This window comes from Acomys russatus, chromosome 31 (assembly GCF_903995435.1).
Source record: "Acomys russatus chromosome 31, mAcoRus1.1, whole genome shotgun sequence".
Taxonomy (NCBI): Eukaryota; Metazoa; Chordata; class Mammalia; order Rodentia; family Muridae; genus Acomys; species Acomys russatus.
Window position 1 is genome coordinate 27,187,218 of NC_067167.1, and position 24,011 is coordinate 27,211,228.

The following is a 24,011-nucleotide window of genomic DNA, read 5'->3' on the forward strand; positions in this document are numbered from 1 at the left end:
AGGACCGAGAGTTCAGACACATGGGCCTGTGGATGGCTTCTCATATTCAAACCACAATACTGGTGTACAAAGTATTTCATATAAATACAAAATAAATACAAATGGATACAGCTTTGAAAGACACTATACAATAAATAGGCTTTTGTTTATTCTAGTTTGGTGTAGCTCAGTGGCAGATCTTTCAAGGAAGACTTAAGTACTGTATGAGATCTACTTGGCAAGTAACATTAACACTGAAAGTAAAGTTTAAAAGAGGAAGATCGGGTAGGGACCAACAGCCCAGAAATTCTCTTACCTGCTTTAAGCCACAGTAATCAGCAATACTGCAAATTAACTCTGACATTGCCTGAACCTCATGAGATTTTTTTGTATTCATAAACTCAGTTGCCTTCACATTTTCACCTGAACAAGAATACAGAAAATTAAAATGCAGCTATTAAAGAGAATTTTAATGAGTTGTCACCTGATATATACTACTTTTAAATTAAACATTAAATCAGCATAAATTCTATTGTGATATCTGTGTGATTTAATTAGCTTAACAGTTATGATGCAGACTGAACTAATAATTAAAAATCCACAGATTATTAAAACTATTCCTTGATATAACAAATAGCTAACTAGATGTGACAAAACTGTACAAAAAAACCGTGTTTCATCAAAGAACAGCTTTAACAGAATAAAGAGTAAGCAAGCAATGAACTGGAAGTAGACATTCTAATACACACACACATATGAAAATAAAACCAACTCTGTATATCAATAAGAAAAACAGTGCCCACTACCAGAGTAGGCAAATTTTGTTAACTGTATTGTCCAGCACAGTAGATATGTACATATCCACTGTGTCATTATTTACTTATCAACCATGGGATTATTTACACTCACACTTAAAATTACCGAAGTCGAAAAGCAAATTCAGCTTCCAAGCTATGCTAGCCACATTTGAAGTTTTTCCATCCACAGGTAGCTAGTTGCTATTATATAGTGCATAGCAACATATTACAGAACATTTTACACCACAGCCCTTCAGAGTACACACTGTGTATTCTGGAACATAAAGCACACAGAACAAGGTGGTCAACATGATCAGACAGGTGGGAATTGGGTGGTGGTAAGGGGAAATGTAGGGCTGGGCTAGAAATCAATCTACTATGGCATGGCAGTGCTCACACGTGATATGCCTACGCAGGCTGAACCTTTTCTTTCTTCAATGGGAAAATGTAAACATTTAGTAGTAAAGTGTTTCCAGGAGTAGATGGTTGTTATACAATGGCATTCTGCTGATAGATATCAGCCTAGAAAACAGACATGTCTGGGAGGGAGAGGAAATGCCCTCCATGGACAGCTGTTACTAGCTTGTATCTCTACACTGTGATGTCAACTTTCTGTTATTGGTATAAGACAACACCCACCTAGATCTTGCTATCATATATGCTACTCTTGTTTACCTTGATACTCTATACATAGTACTTAACTTTTAGAAGGCAGATGGAAGGCTAGCCAGAGCATCCTAAATGAGAGGTTCACTCAGTATGGCCAGTTAGAATGCCTTTACCCCAGCCACGATTTTTCAACGTCCTATATAATTTGCTCCAACGTGTGAAATATGCAAACATGCTTAAAGAATTTTGATTAAAATACTTAGAGATAAAAGAAAAAAATAATAATGAAAAATCATACTAGAAGGCTGAGAAGAGCTTCTGTGGGTCCACTTTTGCCTCCCAACACTAATCACTAGTAATAGGACAAAAGTACATATGCCTCTTAGAGACGTGCACGTAAAAGCAATCCTTTAATTAGACTTCTTGTTAACACTGTAAAACTGGACTTAATCATGGGTGGGAGGGGGGATCAAACAAACCTTCCTATATGTGTCAAGTTACCAGTTTCAGGATAAACAAGAAGAAAAAAGACCGAGGAAAAATTCCAGATGGAAGGGATTTAAACACAACATCTAAATATCACACATGAGCCTGGACGGACAACTATCCTAAGAAAAAGAAGGCTGGAGAGATGACTCAGCAGGTAAGAGTAGGGGTTGGTATCACGGAGGACACTGGGCCAATTCCCTGACACCCACAAGGCAAATAATTGTACACACAGAAACGCATATAAGCAAAACATTCATACACATAAAATAAATCTAAAGAAAAAAGAAGCTATAAGTAATTTGTGCAACACTAAAACAAATTTGAATATAGCCTGCTTATTAGACAGTGCTAGTAAAGCAAAGTTAAAAGCCCTGAATGACCCAACATGCCTCAGGATAAGTAGGAATATATCCTAGTTCTTATGTGCGTGTGCTAAAATACTTGCAGGTAATATGGTACTTGTGACTGATGGGCAAAGGACGCAGATTTTTAAAAAGTATTTGTGTAGCATGCTTATAGCAAATAGGGAAGATTTTTAACATGGCAAAAACAGGTCAGTCGTGTCTGGGATTCACAGTAATATTCAAGCAATATTTCCATAAATTTATAGCTTTCTAAAACAACAAGAAAAGCTGGAGAAATAATGCGGGCCAAATGAAATAACAGAAAATAAAGACCTTAGGAAACTGCAAAGGTCACGTAGTCATTGTTTTTTCATTGATGTAATTATTACTTAACCTACGAAAGCTGGTTGCTCAGCATGGATCACGACCAGGTTTTAAAGCCACAGCCTCCTGACCCCTACCTTTAAATGGGGTGTCTACTGACATTGGGCATAACTATGAATGTGAGTTTTAATCTATTCTGCCACTAGTTTTAATTTGTGCCAACCCCACTTTCTGATACCTACATTTCCTGCTTCCCCAGCAACCATCCTCCAAGTTCCTCATATTCATCCCAAAGAACCAGCCATAGATACCATTATGCTACTGCAATAAAAGTTAATACAAAGACTTTTGCCATCTGTAGTAGCACAATACAATATGTGTGTAAGAGTCTGAAACCAACTGTGGTAAAGACACTCAGGGGCTAACAGAGGAAAAAGCGTAGAGATCTGCGTGTGTTCTTAATATGGGATAAGAGAATCTGTTCTTCTCAGTATAAGCTAACTAACTAATCAGGGCTGATTATGTCCAACAAACAACTAAGAACTAAGACTATAATGGACAGACATACGAATATGAGCTATATACCGCTTTAAAGTACCTAAAAAGCATAAGAACACATTACAATCACACACACCAGTTCTCTGTTCTGTGTCTCCTCGGAGGGCTGTAAGCAACTGCTCAAAAGGAGTGCACAGTTCCAAGTTTTGCACAGAATAGTGTTTTGCAGCTAGAGCAAAGTCTTCCACGTTCAACAGCTTCTGAGAAGTTTCACAAAATATTTTGGGGAGATCAATAAAACCTAAAAAAAAATCCAATACAAAGGAAAGTTTATAATAGTAAATATAGAAACTGTTTGAGATTTTAAAACAGCACATGAACAATTAGGATTTTACAGCAACTTAAAACATTTTAACTTTCAATCTTGGCGCTGTTCCTAATGGCTCCTTTGCATTTGTTGTTTAAGCTGTCAGCACTTCAAACTCTGGTTTTAGTATTTTCTCCAATTGTGTCTTTTAAAATCAAATTAAAATTTGGTCTTTGTGTTTTCCAGGAGTAACAACAGCATTAGTTTTAACTCAGAAGAGTAATATATGTAATTTATAAACTGTTTTTTCTGACCTAAAATTGTACATTTTAAGGTGCCAGTCTTTGCAATGCTGTTATTCCTTGTTCCTGTTGAGCAGTATTGCAGTCTTATTCTTCTATGCCATTGTTAAGGGTTGTCAATTTGTTTCTAAGGTTTAGTCTTTTCATACCAATTTGTTCATAGCAGTTCATAAAATCTTAATGGATAAAGCAGTCCAAGGAAGCCCATTCATGAAGAAAAAAGGATTTTAAAAGCTAAATCAAAGAGTAACAAAATATAAACAAGTTCACAAGTGTCAAGCAGGTTCGCTCTAAGCGCTCACCTTCAGGAAGCATACAATCTAGGAAACAACAGTGACTTGCCAAAACCAAATAACGTCACAATGTATGTCATGACATCTTTTCTACTAAAAATCTATTTAAACACAAAGAAAACTTGCTTTCTGACAAAACCTGAAAACAATGGAACTGATATTTTCAAATTCTAAATAGAACTATATGCTTCTGCGTTTGTGTGTGTGTGTGTGTGTGGGTGTGTATGCTTTCTTTTAAAACCAGTATCTCTTAAGCTGGTGGCATAATGTGTGCTAAATTTATTATCAAAAAGAAAACAGCAGAGATGTGTGACTTCAACTTTCGAATCAATTAAATCACAAGGTTACTATGGTGAATTTATTTAATATAGATTTTGGGACATTTTACAAGCTGAATTTACTGATGCAGCCAAAAGTAATAAAATCTACATCAAAATATTTAGACATGATCTGGAGGGGGTGGGGTGGGGAGGCTCAGTCAACTATGAAGTGAGACTTTCAGGTTTAAGAGCAGCTTCAATGTCCACTGGTTCCAGGGGAGCAGTTTCTTAGAGTGTGATACAATGAGAGTATTAAACTGCAATGAGCAGAGGAGCCATTCCAATCGTCAGTTAGAGGGCATGTTGCCAACAGAAAAACATGTTATGTTTTTGTTGGAAAAGTAAATGTTTGAATGAACTTAGATATCATACTGAAAATTCTTGAAAAAATTTCCAATACCAACTAAATGGTATTAATTTGCTTTTAATTATGAGTACCCCAGAAATTTCAGGTACTGGAGACCTAAGTTAAAATGGCATCTTATTTTCAACAAGAGTGAACTTTTAAAGGATTATATATTCTGATTCAATCTCATAGTTTATATCTATAGTTAAAACCAGTTTGCTTGCTAGGTCCAGAGTTTCACAATTAAATTTTTTTTTAATCACAGAAGTACAGCTGAGGTAATTTTTTTTTCATTGACTGATTCAGTCTGTAACAGCCACATTTTGCTGCTTTTAGAGATTCATAGAGAACTAGAGGGCAGTGATCTCTACTTCTGTATCCTAGCACATGAGAAGGTCGCAGGGCAATGGCAAAGCTTAGCCCCTCGCAGCACCCGTCTTGGAGGCTGGGTGTCTGGATAATCAGTTTGGGACTGGCAGCTGGCCGCAGCGCTGCTGAGCTTTAGTTACTTCTTAGTTGGGTGCAGATATTCTTCCCCACAAGAAAAATTGCATTTCTAAAATCTGCTGCCTGCTGCACCTGAATATTCTGTGGCTTGATTGTTTAGCCTGCAACTCCCTCTCCTGGAAGTTCTGGATTTTCCTTCAGTGTCTGCTCCACTGGTTTTGTCTGAGCAACCTATAGCACTATCCCACCACAGATTCTTGTAAGGGAGGCTACAATACAGTATGCAAACCAGACTAGCTGGAGAGCCTGTACTGGCTTAATGGGGGAAGGCACCACCAATCTTCCCTCAGGACCCACGAGATTAAAGGCTAAAACTGACCTGGGCAAATTGTTCTCTGACCTCCACAGACCCACCAAAGTATGCCATGCAGGCACCCACACTAACAAATCATGAATATTTCATATACACACAACAATAAATAAAATAAGATTTAAAATAATAACATTGAAAATAAAATGGAAAAGAGGCAGGAGAAGTCATTTTTGATAAACACTGATACCAAGATATATCGAACCTGCTTCTAATTTTTCTACCAGATACCAATGTACACAGGAAAACAAAAAAGCCAAACACACAGAATATAAGAGTCTTCAAAGAAAAATGCAGTTTTAGAACTAGAAATAAACCAACAGATGTCTGTTCATAACTAGTAAGTATCAGAACTACTTACCTGTTATGGACCTTGAGTGTCCTGTAAGACTCTAAGGAAATATGCTTTCTCAGGCTTCGCAATACGTCCCTGGCCCCCTGCTGAGAGGCAGAGTGCTGAATACCACAGGCCAGGCACGATGTTACACCTTCACCTGTCCTGTAAGCAAGTTAATCCTTGCTCTTATCTCATTTGCAGAGGAAAAATCTACAACTTAACAAGGCTGTATATGATTCAAATGTGCACGGAGAAGTGTCAGGGCAGTCTAACTTTGCACTTTGTTCTTAATCCCAATGTTCCATTGGCATGCCACAGCCAATAAAATAACAGTGGATATTAATGAAGCTGACTATCAGAATCGGGTCTTGCACCCTCTCTGGTAGACATCAATCTATAGTGGTATATTAAGATATTATACACTTGCTTAGTTTTGTAACCACTCTCTTTACTCCTCTTAATATCTCCCTCTCCACCAGAAGTGATGTTGGTTCCAGAAATTAAAATGTAATTTGGATATATGAAATAATTAATGTCTCTGAAAAGGAATAAAATATCTGTATAAGATTCTGTGGTATATACTAGAAACCAAGTATTATTACTGTTCCACATCCAGTTGTAAAGCAAAAGTACTTTGCACACAGAATGAATGAATGGGTGATGGATGGATGCATGCATGCATGAACGACAGCATATTTCAACACACTTACTATGGTAGCATCATCAACTACGGAATTCTCCTAAGCCTCCGTAGTAGTGGTAATCACTGAGGCCACTACAAGGACTTCAATGGCACCACTCAGCCTGTTAGGGAAGCATAAAACCTCATTTCAGCCTGAATGCTTGCAATCTTAGGGTGAGACAGTGACTTAGAATATACAGAATACAGTATAAGATACAAATATGTACTAAGGTAATAGACATAACTTCATTTTAGGAGTTGGGAAAACTGTTTATCACACAGCCAACAGACCAGAATATTAAAGATAGTGATAATAATGCCTTCCTGATCATTATCTTCACAAGGATATAAAATATTTTTTATTCATTTTTACAAATATTCTTATTCCTGACACATTTTCTTTTTTCCAACTTCCTGTATTGATCAATACCACTTCATTCACTATTAAATTTAAAAATCTTTATAGTATCTTTCATGTACTGTGAGCCTTCAATTCATGTCCAGCTAGCCATCAATTCTGATGTAATACTGTCTTTGTTGTTATAATGAAAGAAAATACCAAATAATTCAGTTTTACCAAGACTCAGGTGCGAGATGCTGGAGTAAAGGTTTCCTAGCACAGAGAGGCAGAGAAAGCATCCAGCTGACCCTCCTATTCAGCTCAAGTCAAAGAAGGAAAAAGCAAGGCCAAAGCTCAAGGCCAAAAGCCCAAAACCAAAAGCTCAAGGCCAAACGTCCAAGGCCAAAAGCTCAAGGCCAAAAGCTCAAGGTCAAAGCTCAAAGGCCAAAAGCTCAAGGCCAAATGACAAAGACCAAAGCCTAAGGCTAAAAGCTCAAGGCCAAACCTAAGGCCAAAAGATCAAGGCCAAAGCTCAGGGCCAAAAGCTCAAGGCGAAAAGCCCAAGGCCAAAGTCCAAGGCGAAAAGTTCAAGGCCAAAGCTCAAGGACAAAAGCCCAAGGACAAAAGCCCAAGGCCAAAGCTCAAGGCCAAAGCTCAAGGCCAAAAGCTCAAGACCAAAGCTCAAGGCCAAAAGCTCAAGGCCAAAAGTCCAAGGCCAAAGCTCAAGGCCAAAAGCTCAAGGCCAAAAGCTCAAGGCCAAAGCTCAAGGCCAAGAGCTCAAGGCCAAAGCTCAAGGCCAAAAGCTCAAGGCCAAAAGCTCAAGGCCAAAGCCCAAGGCCAAAAGCCCGAGGCGAAAGCTCAAGGCCAAGAGCTTGCTAGCTCACCAGACAGCCCAGGAGGAAAAAGCCAAAAGCTAAGAGCCAAAGAGCTAAAAAGATAAAGATCTCCTCCTTTGCCACATTGTCTTAAATAACCTTCTCTCCACGACTATCTACTTAATCCTTGTCATCTGGTTTCTTTCTCCACCTCTTTACCTATGGTTAACTTTATTAACTCCTGTGTACAGAAACCTCTAGGATTAAAGGTGTGTGCTAAGGCTGAGCCACACTATAATCAACTGTTTACAATAAACAGAAGAAAGTCCACACCAAACAAGAAACAGGTTTTTACAGTTCACAATCTCAGGGCTCACAATGGGATCAAATACTCTGTAGCAGTCTTTCATAAGGAAACCCAGCCCATCACTGTGTGGCTCAATCTCCATTAGTTCAGCACCACCACAAAAGTCTCGTGGTAGTTTTGTTTTGGATAAAAAGCACACATTTTCTAAGTGTTGGATGAGCTGAGGGTGTTTTTCTGAAAAGGAAAATTTTATCCCATGAAAATTTAATAAAAGTTTTTATGGTTTTGGCTTCTGCAATACTTGACTACGGAGTTAATTGTTGATTAATAGCTAAACATTATGTCTGTCTTACTAAACTTTGAAAACTAAATATGGTTTGCACATATCAATCATTATATTGTAATGTACCAAGGAAACAAATACAATACATATTGTTACTTTTAAAATGAATCAATTACATGATCCAATTATGCGCTAGGATTTTTTTTTCTTTTTCTTTTTCTGCTTAAATAACTCTAGCTTAATTTATAGTTGCAGATAAAATGAAAAAAAAAAATGTTACTTAAACAGGCAAACCATGCTTTTGGATGAAAAATTACATATTGAGGAGGGCTGACATGTGGTCCTTACCATGCCAATATTAACACCATAATGAATGCATGAATATAGTCAACCACTCCAAAAACATTTTAACATTGAACTGCATTACTTATGAAATGAAATTAAATGTAAAACTAGGAGAATTAACCATAATATTTTAATTTAGACATTCTTTACATAGCTTAATTTGTTCACAAGTATATTATATAATGCTGCAAATTAAAAAACGCATTTGCTAAATTGAAAGAATACATAAAAGCAAACTAATTCAGGCGTATATACTACTGTGAAATAGTAGTTGTGGCAGACTGCATAAATTTTCACTAAAATGCCATGAAGACCATCAAAAAACACAGAACAGGGTTGGAGAGAAAGTCCCATGGGTAAATGCTTTCCAACTAATCCTGAGGACCACTGTTAGGATCCCTAAACTCAGGTGAATGAATACAGTGGCCTCCCTGCCTTAGTTTACTTTCTACTGTGGTGATAAAGACCAGGCCAAAAATAACTTGGAAAAGGAAAGGTTTATTTGGCTTACATGTCCCGTTCACAGTCCAATACCAAGGGAAACCAAGGCAGCAATGTCAGCAGAGTAGGTCCCTGGAGGCAGAAACTGAAGCAGATACCATGGAGAAATGCAGCTTGCTGGCTTGCTCTCAAGGGCTCCTTCAGCCTGCTTTATACAACCCATAACCCGCTATGTGCCTGAGGGTAGCACTGCCCACATCATAAAGAAAACATCCCCCACAGACTTACCCACAGGCCAGTTTAATGGGTGTACCTGCTCAATTACAGTATCCTTTTCCCAAGTAATTCTAGCTTGTATCAAAGTGACAGAACTAATCAACACATTTCCTATAATCCCAGCTTGTGGGAGGGAGAGAAAAGGAATCCTCAGAGAGGCTGGCTAGTCAGACTGGCCAAAATGGCAAGCTTCAAGTTCAACATGAGATCCTGTCTCACTATATAATGTGGAGAGCAATCAAGGAAGACACTGGACATAAATCTCAGGTCTTAACACACATGCATATGCATCCTTCACAAAGACATACATATGCACACGCACACACACCACACAAGCATACAAACATGTGCCAAAAAAAAAAAAAAAAAAAAAAAAAAAAAAACTTTTTAGTGAGGAACAGCTTGACTGTAAGGGGGCAAAGAATAAAAATTTTATTCTATAGAATTTGAGAAATTAACTAGAGAGCAACATAACAGCTGAGATGCATACATGTTTTTATGTTGTAAGAATAAAAATCCCTCAAGGAGCTATTGGCAGTTGATGGTTGCTGGGAGAAGAGGATACATTTTCCTCAGTGGTATAGCCAATGGCAAGTCGCCCCTGTTCTAGTAAGTCACTTTACATCCATACTTATACAAGCAACCCTAACTAAAGTCAGTCTCTCTCCCCTCTCTCTTTTCTCTTCTCTCTTCTCTCTTCTCTTCTCTCTTCTCTCTCTCTCTCTCTCTCTCTCTCTCTCTCTCTCTCTCACACACACACACACACACACACACACACACACACACACACACTCAAAAGTATCCTCTGGGCAATGCTCAATGCATAGAACTTTCTTATATTCATCTACAAAAGTATATTTCAACTCTTAGGCTGTTGAAATGAGAATAAAAGTTCAGTTAGAAGGAGTATTTCCTTTCCTCCCTTGTTTTATACAATTACTGATGTCTGTGATCTCCTTATGTAAAATCTGTTTATCTTGTTCCACTCCTGGATTTCCCTACAAGTTTAGAGCTTGTGATAATTTGAATAGGAAAGGCCCCCATAGAATGTTTGGCTATAGGGATTGGCACTATTAGGAGGTGTGGCTTTGTTGGAGTAGGTGTGGCTTCATTGTAGGAGGTGTGTCATTAGGGAGTGGGCTCTGAGGTCTCAGAAGCCTAACGGCTCAGTCTCTTCTGTGGCCTTAGGATGCAGATGAAGAACTCTCAGCTCCTTCGCCAGCATCATGTCTGCCTGCAGGCTGCCATGCTGTCTCTTCACAGCAAGAACACCCAAACTAAGACAGGGCTAGATGAGAAAATCCTAAGTCATGCTTCCAATAAATCAGGTCCGAAAGCAACTGAGAATCTGTATAATTGGGAGTTCTATATTGAACACAACACACACACACACACACACACACACACACACACACACACACATCCATTATTAGCCTAAGAAAGCAAACAAGTGGCATTACTGAGATGTTCAGTTACAGTCTGCCAATACCTATTAAACATGTACACTGAGCAGGCATTAGGACTATTATGCAATGATTCTGGTGGAAAACTGACTTAGTAATTACTCACTAAACAACAACAACAAAAAATCATCAGATTTGAATATGGACATGAAAAGCTCATACTGTGGAATCAGATGATGCAAAATTGACAGTCTAAACCTTCCACTAAAACCTGCATCTCTGGAAAATTAATTTAAGCTGCAAAATCACAAATCAGAAATTAAAGAATCCAACTTGCAATATAATATAAAGATTAAGAGAAAATAGGGGCTGGGAGGTAAAATGTTTGCCTTACAAGCACTGGGGCCTAAGTAGCCACATTAAAAGCCAGGGGGCTTATAATTCTAGTGGTGGAGGGTGGTGGGTCACCGTCAGAATAATCCTTCAGGTACGTTCCTAAAGCTCACTGGCAAGCTAATTGGTGAGCCCCGCCTTAAAAGGTAAGTGCAGAGCTTCTGAGAAATAATACTGGAAGCTGACCTCCGGCCTTCCACATGAGGACAGGCAGGTATACACAGAGGTGGGGGGAGGAGGGGGAGACAGACAGAGAGAAAGAGAGAGAGAGAGAGAGAGAGAGAGAGAGAGAGAGAGAGAAATAGAGAAAGACAGAGAGGGAGGGCCCTATAGGACCTACAATAGGCACCAATTAATACAGCTATTAGTATACATAAGGTAATATAATCTCATCAGGTAGAGACAAAGTGAAACACAAATGAAAGTTTTGGTCTGCCCTTAAAGGTCGTTTCCTTGTACTGTCTTTATTATTTGAAAGGCATCACGAACCATTCATTCAATTTATGGAGCACTTGATACATGCCAAATATTTTTCCATATTATTCTACCGCAATGGACAAAACACTCCTAAAATTATTACTTATGGGAACAAATAAGAATAAAAAACCCAAGGAATTCATCCGTTGTTAAGGCAAATATGGTTCCTGTGTTTTACAAGGTTACCTACAAATTACCAACGCAGAATATTATGAGAGCAAACTGAAGGAGTGCCTAATTTTCCCACAACCAAGAACGATCTGAAAGAACCAACATTTATTAAGTTCTATCATAAAAACACCCCGATCCCCTGTAAATGTACTTTGCATTCAGAGGATGCTTGGGGGATGAAGTTCACTAACATTGACAACACCTGGAAAGCCTGGAAGCAAAGCAGAAGCAATTCCAATAGCTACTTTGTCTATTTCCATAACAGAAACTCGGTTTAAAAAAAAAAAAAACTAAGTTTCTTGAAGAAATGAAACTATAACACTTCATGGCACATGACTGATATTCAAAGAACATAGTTTTAAAATGAACCAGCGAGAAGTCAAGACTTTTACTATCACCATCCTGATCCAGGATACAACCTCCCTCGTATTGATTAGAAACAAGTTCTTATCTGGTCTCCCATGCTCACTTCAACACTGAACTTTGTGTCAAATAATCGTTTTATGTTTTCAAAACGTAACTGTCGAATCTTTACGTGAACGGAGGCCTCTTCCCTGTTTCTCTGGATTACCTTACACTGTGCAACTACACTAGCAAAAAACGAGAACCCACCCACCCTCCCGGGGACTCCGCCCACCCTCCCCATTCCGGTCCCTCTTTTCCAACCCATCTTCCAGGGACGCCGCACTTCCGCCGAGTGCCACGAGGGGGCGCTCCGCTAGGCATCCAGCCATTCACCTGATGTCGCCTCTGCTTCTCTCAGGGGAAGCGCCTCACCGGGCTCGGCCTCCTCCTCCTCCATCGCCGCCACCTTCCTCAGCGCCGCCAGCACGCTCGCGGGAGGCAGGTCGACCAGCTCCCGCCACACCGACTCGGTGTAGAAGTTCACCGTATGCGCGCTGGAAATGGGCAGGGCGCCCCTGAGGAAGCGCAGCAAGGCCTGTAACTTGGCGTGCAGGGTGGGCAGGTCAGGGGTTCTGGGGAGAGGGCCGGGCGCCGCCATGACGCTCGCCCTCCAAGGCTGCAGGTGGCGCCAACAATGGCCGCGCGACCCGGCTCTCTTCCCCGGAAACTGCACAGGCTGAAGCGGTCGAGCTCCGAGCATGCGCTTAGTTTGGGCGATTGATGGCTTCGGCCTGGTGACGTCTTATGTCAGCGCCCCATTGTGGGTCGGTCAACCCAGGAGGCGCAAGATGGCGTCGGGGAGGCCGCCTTCCAAGTGGCGGACCGGAGGATTTGCGGAGCGTGGGGAAAGGGATCCTCAGGTCGGATCCGGGAAACAGAATGGGAAACGCAGGACCTGGCGGCCTAACCACCAGCAAGCCTTTCTGGGGAGCGTGCGCGAGGGTATGTAAGAAGGCAGCCGTGGAGTTGTCTTCCGGCCCCTGGGGTGCGAGGGTGCATGCTGGGTCCCAGCTTGGAAAAAGGCTCTAGGACGCAGACTCGGTCTGGCTTGAGATCGGAGAAAACATCCCTAAGCCCTCCGAACCCGTGAGCTTCTCAGTCCTTTGCATGGGAGAACGAGACGGTGCTGTTAACGTTTAACGTAGCTCTTTCCTTCAATCAGCACGAAGCGTCTAGGGGTCCGCTTGCCTATGTATCACATAGACATACTGTATGTAACATAGGTACCTGTATTATGTATTATTTAGGCATCTGTATTACAGAAAAAGGAATGAGAGAAAGATGGGGTTAAAAATCCACTGGCGCAAAGCCTTGATTTAAAAAGAAAAAAGCCACAGTGGCCCTCCAGGTTCATACTTAACGTTTTTATTGCTGGTCAAATGGCTAAGTATTTTATTCCATCTAAGAACAGCTGTCAGGTGTTCAGAAAGTTGTACAGTATCCCACCTTTTGTTGTTTTGCTTTATTTTGGAAAAATAGTGATTGGTAAATTCCCTCACCCAATTTTTTAAGTATTCACTTTAGACCGAGGTGATGTTTTATATGACTTGAAGAAATTTTAATTTGTGACTACGATTATAAATTCAAGTTGAGCAGCAAAGTTTACTTTACTGCTTAGTTGTACTTGGAAGCTTTTAGGTGATGTCTGATAAATGTTAGCGTTGTATTACGGTAAAGGGCCAACATGTTACTCAGCACATCGTTAAATGTGTTCCCTAAACTAGCCTTTAAAACAAAGCCAAGTAATACTGTCATTTGAATAGAATGTAAAAGGGGGGCGGGAGAAGCCCCTTCATTTCAAGTAGCTTTATTTTTCACTTTCTGTTAAAGTAATTGTGACTGAAATCCTTCAACGTTAGGACAAGGTTTTGCATTTCGGAGAAAACTGAAGATCCAGCAAAATTACAAGAAATTGCTGTGGAAAGTAAACAAGGCACCAGCGTCCCAGGAATCCCAGTTCACGGATCGTTACCCAGAGCACCTGAAACACCTCTATCTGGCTGAAGAAGAGAGGCTCAGGAAACAGCAGAGAAAAGTTGTCCTGCCTTTGTCAGAGGAAGTTGACTGTCCTTTGCCTGGAGAAGAGGGCGACACTGAGCCGACTCTGTCTGAAGAACAGTCTAGTGTTTACCAGCCTCAGCCAGAACAGCTGAGTACAGTAAAGTACGTACTTTCTTCTTTTGAAATTCTTCACCTTAAATGTAAATGTTTTATAAAAGATGAAGAGCAACCTGTGTAAGAGTTAGAATCTCTTAACACGGTTTTCAAGTCATGTGATATTCATGGAGTCTCCCTTTTTAGTGTTTGTGAAGATAAGGTATTTTGGAGGGCTTTTTCTAGTAACCTACTCTTGCTCTCAAATAATAAGACAAGACCTATGAGGTTTATTCAACAAGCTATAAAGCACTAGAACTGGCCAGGTATCCATCTATTTTAGCCTTCTACACTCGTCTGGCTACTTCCCAGCCACATGCCCCCAATCACTTGCCATATTGGTCCTACCTGGGCTTGTTCTGTTTCATCAGGTGAGTCCTCATGGCCTCCTCTTAATGACCACTTCCTTTCTCTTCTTCCTTCTACTTTATCTCTCTACCTTGAGGCCTCTACCCACGACCACCACACTGGATTGAAATTCCATCCTTTTTATCTCCTCTGCCCAGTCACTGGCTCTCAGCATCTTTATTAACCAACCAGAGATAAGTGGGGAACAATGTCTACACAACATTGATACAGGAGATTCTTCATAGAAAAGGCAAGGCTCGTGTCCAGACTGTCACCAGATCCTGGGGCACAGAAATCAGCTTCTGAATGCTGAGCACACCACACCAACCCCCAACAAGTGTCAAATGACTGAAATGGGCTAGTTGAGGATTGGTGAAAATACAAAATGAGAATTAGGAGGTATGAGTTTTGAATTGCAGTCTCTCAAGAACGAGTAACTTAACTGGGCCATAATTAAGCCCAGTTATTAATGTGTCTGTTTGTGTGTGTGTGTGTGTGTGTGTGTCTTAAAATTTTTAGGCTGGGCTTGATGTATATTTGTAAGCCGAGCAGATGCTTGAGCCAACAGATGTTGAGCCCAGACGATAACAAGTTCCAGGCCAGCATGGGCATTATAACCAGATACTAGAAAAATAATACAAGCATGTAGTCATTGGCTACACACTTGGTTATAGAGCCAGACTTTACTCATGGTGGGAAGGGATAGTATGAAAGTATTTGAGACCCACCATGTGCACCATGTTCACAGCCTCAAACTGGATCATTTTCTCAGGTCAATGGTGTTCCTTAAGTATTATATTTCATGACATTTTGTCATGGTAATTTATATCAAGCATTTTAAAACATGTTTGATATTTGGTAAGTTTATGAAGACTAACTGCTATTATCCAGATTTTATTTTGCATTTTCTGCAAAGGGTGCAGGAAATAAGTTGTAATTAACAAAAACCAAGCAAGACATGGTTCTATGTGCCTGTGATCTTCTCAGAAGGCTGGAGTGGAAGATTGCTCTTAATTGAAAGCTAGCTTGTGCTACATGGTTAGATTCTATCTTGTGAAACAGCAAAAACGTTTGAATGTACTGAACATGAGGACTTTTTGCTGGATGTGTGGCGACCAATCCCTGTTAGTCCTAGTACTGAGGTGGCTTAACACTGCAAGATTTCCCAGTTTGAGGCCAAAGTGGACTAGATGACCAATGTCAGGCCAGCTTACCCTGCTTTAGAAGACCTATCTTAGCGCCCTCTCTACTACGATTTTATAAGAGGCTGTTTCTAAAACTCGCAAGTAAAAGTACATTAGCATGTAAATAGCAAAGCATCACTTTGTATCTTAGCCTTTTTTATTTTTTTAAACTAAAATTTTATCTTTGAAAGCTGGGGCAAGGATTGCATGCACAAGACATACGCAGATCAAGACAAACAGAGTCCCAGGATGGATTGAAGAGGGAGTCACTTAGGAGATGTTAGCAATTGACGGCTTGGGCCTGTCAATCTTCTCCAGAGATACAGGCCTGAGAGGCTACCCATGCTCCAGTAGATGGCCCCACACCCGCGCACATGCGCATACTGAAGCAGTAAGTGGACTCAGTGAGTTTATACAAATACAGAAGAAGCACATGAGGTTAGGGAGAAGTGGCATAGAGGACTAAAGCATGGGGAAGGAATTGGAGAAGAAATGGTGGGTAGATTTGTATGTGAATATATATAATTTTCAAGTTTTTTTTTTTTTTTTTTTTTTTTTAGAAAAATAATAAAATTGAGCATTATTTGTGTTGCAAATAAGAACAAAGTATATAGTTGGGGATAAAGGGAGAAATGAGAGTTGTGTTTTGTTTTCAGTAGATTCTTCTGTCCTCAAGTAGTAGATAAGTCAGGAAGGTCCCTGCAGCTTATTGGTCAGCCCCCTGGTTTGTTGATAGACCTTGCGTCAAATGAAGTGGTGAACAGTCCCCCAACTTCATGCATGTCTGCACACATATGCCCTAACCTACAAGAACACTCACAGGCACCAAAAGAATTAGAAGTGAAGATTGACACTCTAACTCTAACTCTGAGAATTTCAGAAGTAGAGAATGGAAGAAAGCAAAAAGTCTATTGGGCATTTGGACTAGGACATCAGTGCTGTCTTGGTAAGGACAGTTTGGAATGATGGAGCAAAAATCACATGTCAGAGAGGCAGGGAGCGAATGGGAAGGGATGATTGTAGGTTATTCTTTGTGTAGAAATTTGTTAATGAAAAGTTAAGAACAAGATTAGCCGGCCAGGACATAGACTTTGGTAATAGACTTATTTTTAACTAGGCAGCTGCCGAAATACCCTGTAGTTATTACATGAGAAGGTGAGACACAGGGAGCAGGAAGGATGTTGCTAAGTGACATCCTAGTGACTTACCTTCAGAGAGCTCAGAGTGCTTCAAGCTAGAAGGCGTATAAATGAAGACCATATCTGAGGATTGGTGATCAGTGGATAAGAGGATCAAACAAAGACAAGAAAGAGGTCAGATTGAAGTTCATTTATACCATAACTTGGGTTGCATCCTTTAGTTCACATTTCCATCTGTTTTTAGCATTTTAGTGTCCATCCTTAGTTTGCCTTCTCTGGTTAAATATTTCTCCAAAATGTCCATTTGCCGTCCTTTGATCTGTAATCATAAATACAACTATAGTTTTAATGCCTTATTTGGGCATTTTCCTTTTGTCGTCATTGTTGTTTCTCTTCATGCTTTCTTCGGTTTGTATTAGTGACGTTTTTGTATGTAAATACTGTATTTGACACAGTTACACAATTTTGGCTAAATCATTTTTGAATGATTTAACTTATTTGTCTTACTTTATCTCTTAAGTTCTGTGACTATTCCAAAGAAAAAGAAAAAGAAAACTTCAAACCAAAAGGCACAAGAAGAGTATGAACAAGTACAAGCAAAACGTGCTGCTAAGAAATTTGTAAGTTCTACTTTTTAATTATTTAGTTTACGCATCTTAGTGTTGGCAAAAATGTTGTTGACGTCAATACTTATTCTATGCAATACTCTGTAGAATTGTACAATATTCAAAGTTCTTCATTGGTTTGGACAATACTAGTAAGTCAGTAATAAGATTTCAAAAAAACCCCAAAACAATAACAGCAAAAACATTGCTGATTGGTTAGTAGTATGATCGGCTGTGATGATGTTTCTCAGACTATAGCCTAGAAACTTGGGTCTCTAGCAAGGTCCTCGGAGTAATCTTATGTGCTGTAAATTTGAGCAGTTGAGACGAAAGAAATGTGATGATTTTCTTAATTTTACACTGCAGTAAAAGCCAAAGGAGAAGTGTTGGGATAAAATAGAAACGAAGCTTAGATATCTCCCCAAGGATGTCTTTTTGCCCTTTACTTGATCTGTGACCTTAAAAACTGCAGCTATGCAGAATAGTAATGGCCAATTTTAAGGATTGGGGATTTTAGATTTTTATTGGTTTGTTTTGTACTAAAGCTTAATTAATTTATCTGTTCATCAATATATTCCCAAAGATAGTACTGGTAAAATTGCATTTATACTTGTTAGAATGTGAGTAGTTAAGGAAATTCAGAGTTTCATATCTACGGTGCTTAAGATTATTCTTCAACCGGTAACAGGCAGATATGATCGCCAATGTTAATACAAAAGCCAGTGACACTTTACCCATGAGATCAAAAATGTTAAGCACTAGTTAAATATAGACCCCTAGTTGAGAGTAAGGATGTTAAGTAAGAGTAATACCATAGAGATAAACCAGGCCATGTATCAAGACTCATGGATAATTTTAAGGTTTTGCAGTATAGCTCTGACTGGTCTGGAGGTCAAATCCACCTGCCTCTGTCTCCTCACTGCTGGGATTAAAGACGTGCACCACCATAGCCAGCTTCTGATCTTTATGTACTTATTAAAATAAATACTGTACCGCATAGTCACATGGTTTTAGGTAATGTGATGAAGCATGACAGTACTTGAGAATCTGTTTCTAAACCAAGCTCTGGCACAGAGTGGTCCCCGGCAAGTCACTTCTTATCACTGAGCTTAATCCTTGTATGTAAGACTAACAAAATAAACTATGTAAATTTTTAGAAGAATGGAATGTGCTGCAGTTTCACCAATTGCATCTAAGATTCTTTGTTAATTATAGTTACTTGTAGTTACAAAAAAGTTTAAATCTAATGTTTGCGTCATGTATCATCTTGAGGCTCCCTGGACCAGAGATGAAGAGCACACGTATTACAGCACAGCTCTTTTCAGCTGTCTTGTTGATGTTAGAATTTTGGCATACTTTTTGAATAATGGATCTTTAGAACTATTTATCATTTTGAATTATAGCCCTGTATACTTCGACTTGAGTTTTCATCATAGCAAGTCAAATGAGCATCCATAAATGGTGAAACTCATGTCTAGCAGAATGTTTTGCATTCAGATAGTAAGTAGGTAGTCAGCATTTCCTAAATTAAATCTGTAAATTAGTTAAGTGATTAAAAAAAAAAAAACAGAAACAAAAACCAAGATAACACCTTTCTGGAAATGAACTTCTCAGGTTACCGGGATATGAGATTAGTTCACTTCTGTAAAGGTCCCTTTAATTCTTTAGTGGATTAAATTGTGGAATTGTTAGATAAATAATTGACTTCTCTTTTATTTACATACAAATGCATAAAATGCTGCAGTGACTGTTATTCTATGGTGGTATGAAAGCAAAGAGGACATACTATTTCAGTTGTGGAAAACTGCCCATTTTACACAATATAAAAGAAAATATGAAGATTTGCAGAACGATAGCAATTTCAGAACAATTTCTGGCCTGTATTTCCTGTTTGTGACTAATGAGCATCATGTGTGTTTATGACTGCAGGAATTTGAAATGAGAAAGCAAGAGAGAGAAGAAGCTCAAAGGCTCTACAAAAAGAAGAAAATGGAAGCTTTTAAAATACTGAGCAAAAAGACTAAAAAGGGCCAGCCGAATCTGAATTTACAGATGGAGTATCTTCTTCAGAAAATACAGGAAAACAGTTAAAGTAGACATTTTGTCCTTAAGGACTAAACTGCTACTGACTCCTTGCATCCTTCTGTATGTGTATTGGGAGCCTCCTAACTGCCCAATTTGTTGATATCAAATGGATTGGTGAATTATTTTTCTTTTTCTTTTATACAAGAAATACCTGTATATATATTCTCCACAAAGAATGGCTTTATCCTGAAGATATTTAAAAACCTCCAGTGGAATTTGTATGAAATAAACTGTTTTGAAATAGGCCTGAGCTCACAGTGAAGCATTTCAATTACGCGAACATGTTTTTATACGGTAATCAGCCATAGTATTTAGGGGGTTGGTTATTGGGAATTGAACCTGTGTCCTCACACTAGCTTGGCAGATACACTACCAGTGAACTACATTGTAGCCCCTGGGAGTTCTGAGATAGGGTTTCAGTGCAGCTTGTATTTTCAGGCTGGTCTTGTGATTCTCTTGCCTCTGTGAGGAGGGCTAGGATTTCAGACCTGCACCACCATGCCTGATAGATTAAATGTACTGATAAGGGAAGGAATGACTCTTCTTGGAGTTTTTAGTTACTGATTTTTAGTACATGGTACAGGAAAGTGGATTTTCTAGGCTACCTGAAAGTACCTTATAGTAGTTTGCACCTCTGTAATAAGGTAGACCTGTTAAAGAAATTTGATTTATGAATTGAGTTTCATCAAAGCATTCTGCTAAGAGGAAGCACTTCTAATGTTGGTAGAAGCCCAGCTTTTCACAGTAATAATGACGCTCTCCAGATCTTTGGGAGGGACCCTACACTTTGAAGAGTATTGTCAATATGTAATATTGTCCAGTACCTTTGTGAGCTGAGAGATCTGTTCTGCCTTCAGTTGCAACAGAGTAGGAAAGCCTTGACATTGTAAGCAAAAAGATTACCCAATAGTGCAGTAAAGCTGGATGCTTTAGAAATAGTAGCAAATACATTCTAAAATTGTGTTAAGGGTTTAGAGAAGCTTTGCATGCTACAGCCTTCATCTTGTTTTTTTAAAAATATATTTTATTAATTCATATTACATCTCAATTGTTATCCCATCCCTTGTATCCTCCCATTTTCACCTTACTCCCCTCTCCTATGACTGGCTGAGGGGGACCTTCTCCCCCTGTATATGCTCATAGGGTATCAAGTCTCTTCTTGATAGCCTGCTATCCTTCCTCTGAGTGCCGTCAGGCCTCCCCATCCAGGGGATGTGCTCAAATATGGAGTGCCAGAGTTTGTGTGAAAGTCAGACCCCACTCCACTCCAACTGTGGAGAATGTCCACTCCATTGGCTAGATCTGGGTAGGGGTTTGAAGTTTACTGCACGTATTGTCCTTGGCTGGTGCCATAGTTTGAGCAGGACCCCTGGGCCCAGATCCGCCCATCATAATGTTCTTCTTGTAGGTTTCTAGGACCCTCTGGATCCTTCTGTTTTCCCATCCTCCCTTGCTTCTCTCACCTAGAGTCCCAATAGGACTCTATCTGGGTCTTCGATTCGATTCCACTGATCAGTAAGCCTATTGCTGTTTCAGTACCATGCTGTTTTAATTACTGTTGCTTTATAGTACAGCTTGAGATCAGGTATAGAGATTCCTCAGGAGGATCTTTTATTGTACAAGATTGTTTTAGCTATTCTGGGTTTTTTGTTTTTCCATATGAAGTTGAAAATTGAACTTTCAATATGTTTTAAAAATTGTGTAGGTATTTTGATAGGGATTGCATTGAATCTGTAAATTGCTTTTGGTAAGATGGCCATTTTTACTATGTCAATTCTCCCAATCCACTAGCAAGGAAGATCATTCCATCTTCTCATGTCATCTTCAATCTCTTTCTTCAGAGTTTTGAAATTTTTTTTCAAACAAGTCCTTCACTTGCTTAGTTAGAGTAACTCCTAAATATTTTATATTGCTTGTGGCTAACGTGAAGGGTGTAGTTTTCCTAATTTCTTCCTCTGCATGATTGTCATTTGTATATAGTCGTTTGAGTTAATTTTGTATCCAGCCTATTTGCTGAAGGTGTTTATCAGCTGTAGGAGTTCTCTGGTAGAATTTTGGGGGGTCATTTATGTACACTATCATATCATCTGCAAATAGGGATAATTTGACTTTCTCCTTTCCCATTTGGATCCCCTTGATCTCCTTTTGTTGTCTTATTGCTCTGGCTAGAACTTCTAGTATTATATTGAGATATGGAGAGAGTGGGCAGCCTTGCCCTGTTCCCGATTTTAGAGGAATTTCCTTGAGTATCTCTCCATTTAATTTGTTTTGGTCTTTTTTTTTTTTTTTTTTTTTTCCCCATATGATTTTACACTGTCCTTTAGTTATCTTGCCATCTGTTTTTGGGAGATAGCTTCTGGAGTTGGGTGGAGGTAGTCTGGGGATAGGTTCACCCGTTTTCTCATGATTTCCCTGGGCCGGAAGCTCTGATGCTTCACTGCTCTGGATGGCAGGAGGTCAGTCCCGTAGTTTGGGTCTCTCACAGCCAGTGGGGTGGGGAGCTTGGTGTTTCTGGTTCAGAATTCCGTGCAGTTCCCTGAATCATTTACGGGAGCTTCTAAACACAGTCCACGCTGCTTGCTGCCATCTTGGAGTCCTCCTCCATCTTGTTTTTAAACATGCAATAACAGATCCTGAAAAAACGCTAAACGTAACTGCATAGAAAAATAATGCTTAGAGGCTTGCAGTATGCTATTGCACTTGAACAGACCGAAAAAGCCAAAATCTGATTAAGGAAGTGTACACAGAAAATGACTTCATTGAATTCCTTTACTCACATCTGCATTCTAGATTCTTCCTCCTAAAACATGGAGATTTGATCCTTTTAAGATATGAGCAAAAAACAAGATTAAGTACGTTTTCCAACATTGATGAGGAGAGGGCTATGTTGAGGGCTCTTTTGGGTTTGGTTTGGTTTTTGGGTTTGGTTCGTTTGCTTGTTTTTGTTTTGTTTGCATCCAGAGATGCTGTAGGGCAGAAAGCAATCAAGGTTGGGTTCAAATCAAAGGTTCAGACTTGCATGTGGTAGAAAAAACTCACACAGTTTACCTGAAAGCTCTATCCCAAGATTTGAATAGTAGCCACAGCGTCAGCAATGGCTGTTGATTCTTACGCCGCACTTACCAAAGAAGTAAGGAAGCTGGTTGTAGAACTGAGACAAAAATCTAACGTCAGAGGGATGAGTTGTATCAGCCTAGGTCACGTAGAGAGAGAATAATTTGTTATGGGTAAAATGCTTAAGAAAAGTCTTCAAGGTTGCAAAAACTAGAGACAAATAGAGCAGATGGAAAATTACAAAGCAAAAAGGAGTTAGGATGTAGTGAAGTATATAAAAACAGTTACTGGCCGTGGGGATGTTTCCCCTGTATTCCTAATGGTTCCTCACATGCAGAGCAAATGTCATTGTCTCGGTATTGGTTGACTTGTTCTGCCTTGGGGCAGTATTGCACCTTTTAAGTTTGAAAGCACACAGGCTGGTTTAAAGTACATATAGTCTCCCTATCCTAACCCACCCTTTTGCATATATGTTTATATGTACATGTACGTATGTGTGGGCATGTGTTTGGAGGCTAACGGATGTGTTTGTCAGTCATTCACAACCTTATTTTTTGAGATAGTATTTCTCACTAACCTAGGGTCTTCCTGACTCTGCCCCTCCAGTACCAGGGTTAATGGTAGGGGATCCCAACTCCCCTCGATCTGCTTGGACAGCACAGCAGTTGCTTTAGTGACTGAGCCATCTTCTTTTGCAATGGGTTCTCATGCTATTTTTGCCCCAGCCAGCCTCAACTCCTAGGCTCTTGATCTTACACATCCCAAGCTGTTAGAAGTACTGAAGGCCCCTGTCAGCATAGTGGACCAGAATACACCTACTCTTGGTTACCATTCTCACAAATTATCAAAACAAATTCTATTGAGAAGGGATAAGAGTGGGATAGACTCAGAACAAGAAAAAGGCCTGTTTTCTGAACAATGTAATGTCTAATAATTCATTCTGTAGGCTGAGGTTACGAGTTAATGGGCGAATGCTTGCCGAGCATGTCAAGGTCCTGGGCTAAAGCCCAGGAACTTCCTAAGAGTGTACTTCCTAAGCCTTCTTATGGATATATAGGTGGAAGAAGCCTTTTCCTCTTTTGTTTTCCTCTTCAAAAACTTCAAACTTGAGTGTCTCTTTTGTTAAGAAGGTACATTGTGAGGAATAACCCAGCAGAAGCTCTCTGTTGACTCTTATAGTATATTCCTTCACACACACACACACACACACACACACACACACACACACACACACACACACACACAAAGGTATACATACAGGCACAGTGGCACATACCTGTAATCTCAGGACTCAGAAAAGCAGAGGCAGGCAGATTGCTATAAGTTCAAGGCCAGCCTGGTC

At 39.7% G+C, this 24,011-nt stretch overlaps 2 protein-coding genes across 2 annotated transcripts in view; one reads left to right on the forward strand and one right to left on the reverse strand.

The window, feature by feature from the left end:
• Window positions 1-12,801, reverse strand: part of Mettl25 (methyltransferase like 25) — a 75,283-nt gene extending 62,482 nt beyond the window's left edge. The window contains exons 1-3 of the mRNA XM_051172772.1: window positions 12,434-12,801; window positions 3,177-3,341; window positions 296-402 (exon numbers count right to left, since the gene is read on the reverse strand). Coding sequence (XP_051028729.1) covers window positions 296-402; window positions 3,177-3,341; window positions 12,434-12,800 — 639 coding nt within the window. The 5' untranslated portion in view covers window position 12,801. The remainder of the gene's footprint in view (window positions 1-295; window positions 403-3,176; window positions 3,342-12,433) is intronic.
• Window positions 12,793-19,679, forward strand: Ccdc59 (coiled-coil domain containing 59). Its single transcript, XM_051172771.1, has 4 exons — window positions 12,793-13,042; window positions 13,960-14,263; window positions 17,446-17,545; window positions 19,460-19,679. Exons 1-4 carry the CDS (start codon window positions 12,799-12,801, stop codon window positions 19,619-19,621), a joined length of 810 nt encoding a protein of 269 aa, XP_051028728.1. The 5' UTR covers window positions 12,793-12,798; the 3' UTR covers window positions 19,622-19,679.
• The last annotated feature ends 4,332 nt before the right edge of the window (window positions 19,680-24,011 follow it).

What these genes read in the sequence shown, in the direction of transcription:
- Ccdc59 (XM_051172771.1), top strand. Translation starts at nt 12,799, where the DNA reads ATGCGCTTAGTTTGGGCGATTGATGGCTTCGGCCTGGTGACGTCTTAT. An exon ending in GAACAGCTGAGTACAGTAAA is followed by an intron (nt 14,264 to 17,445) that starts GTACGTACTTTC and finishes TTATCTCTTAAG; the next exon opens with TTCTGTGACTATTCCAAAGA. An exon ending in AACGTGCTGCTAAGAAATTT is followed by an intron (nt 17,546 to 19,459) that starts GTAAGTTCTACT and finishes TTATGACTGCAG; the next exon opens with GAATTTGAAATGAGAAAGCA.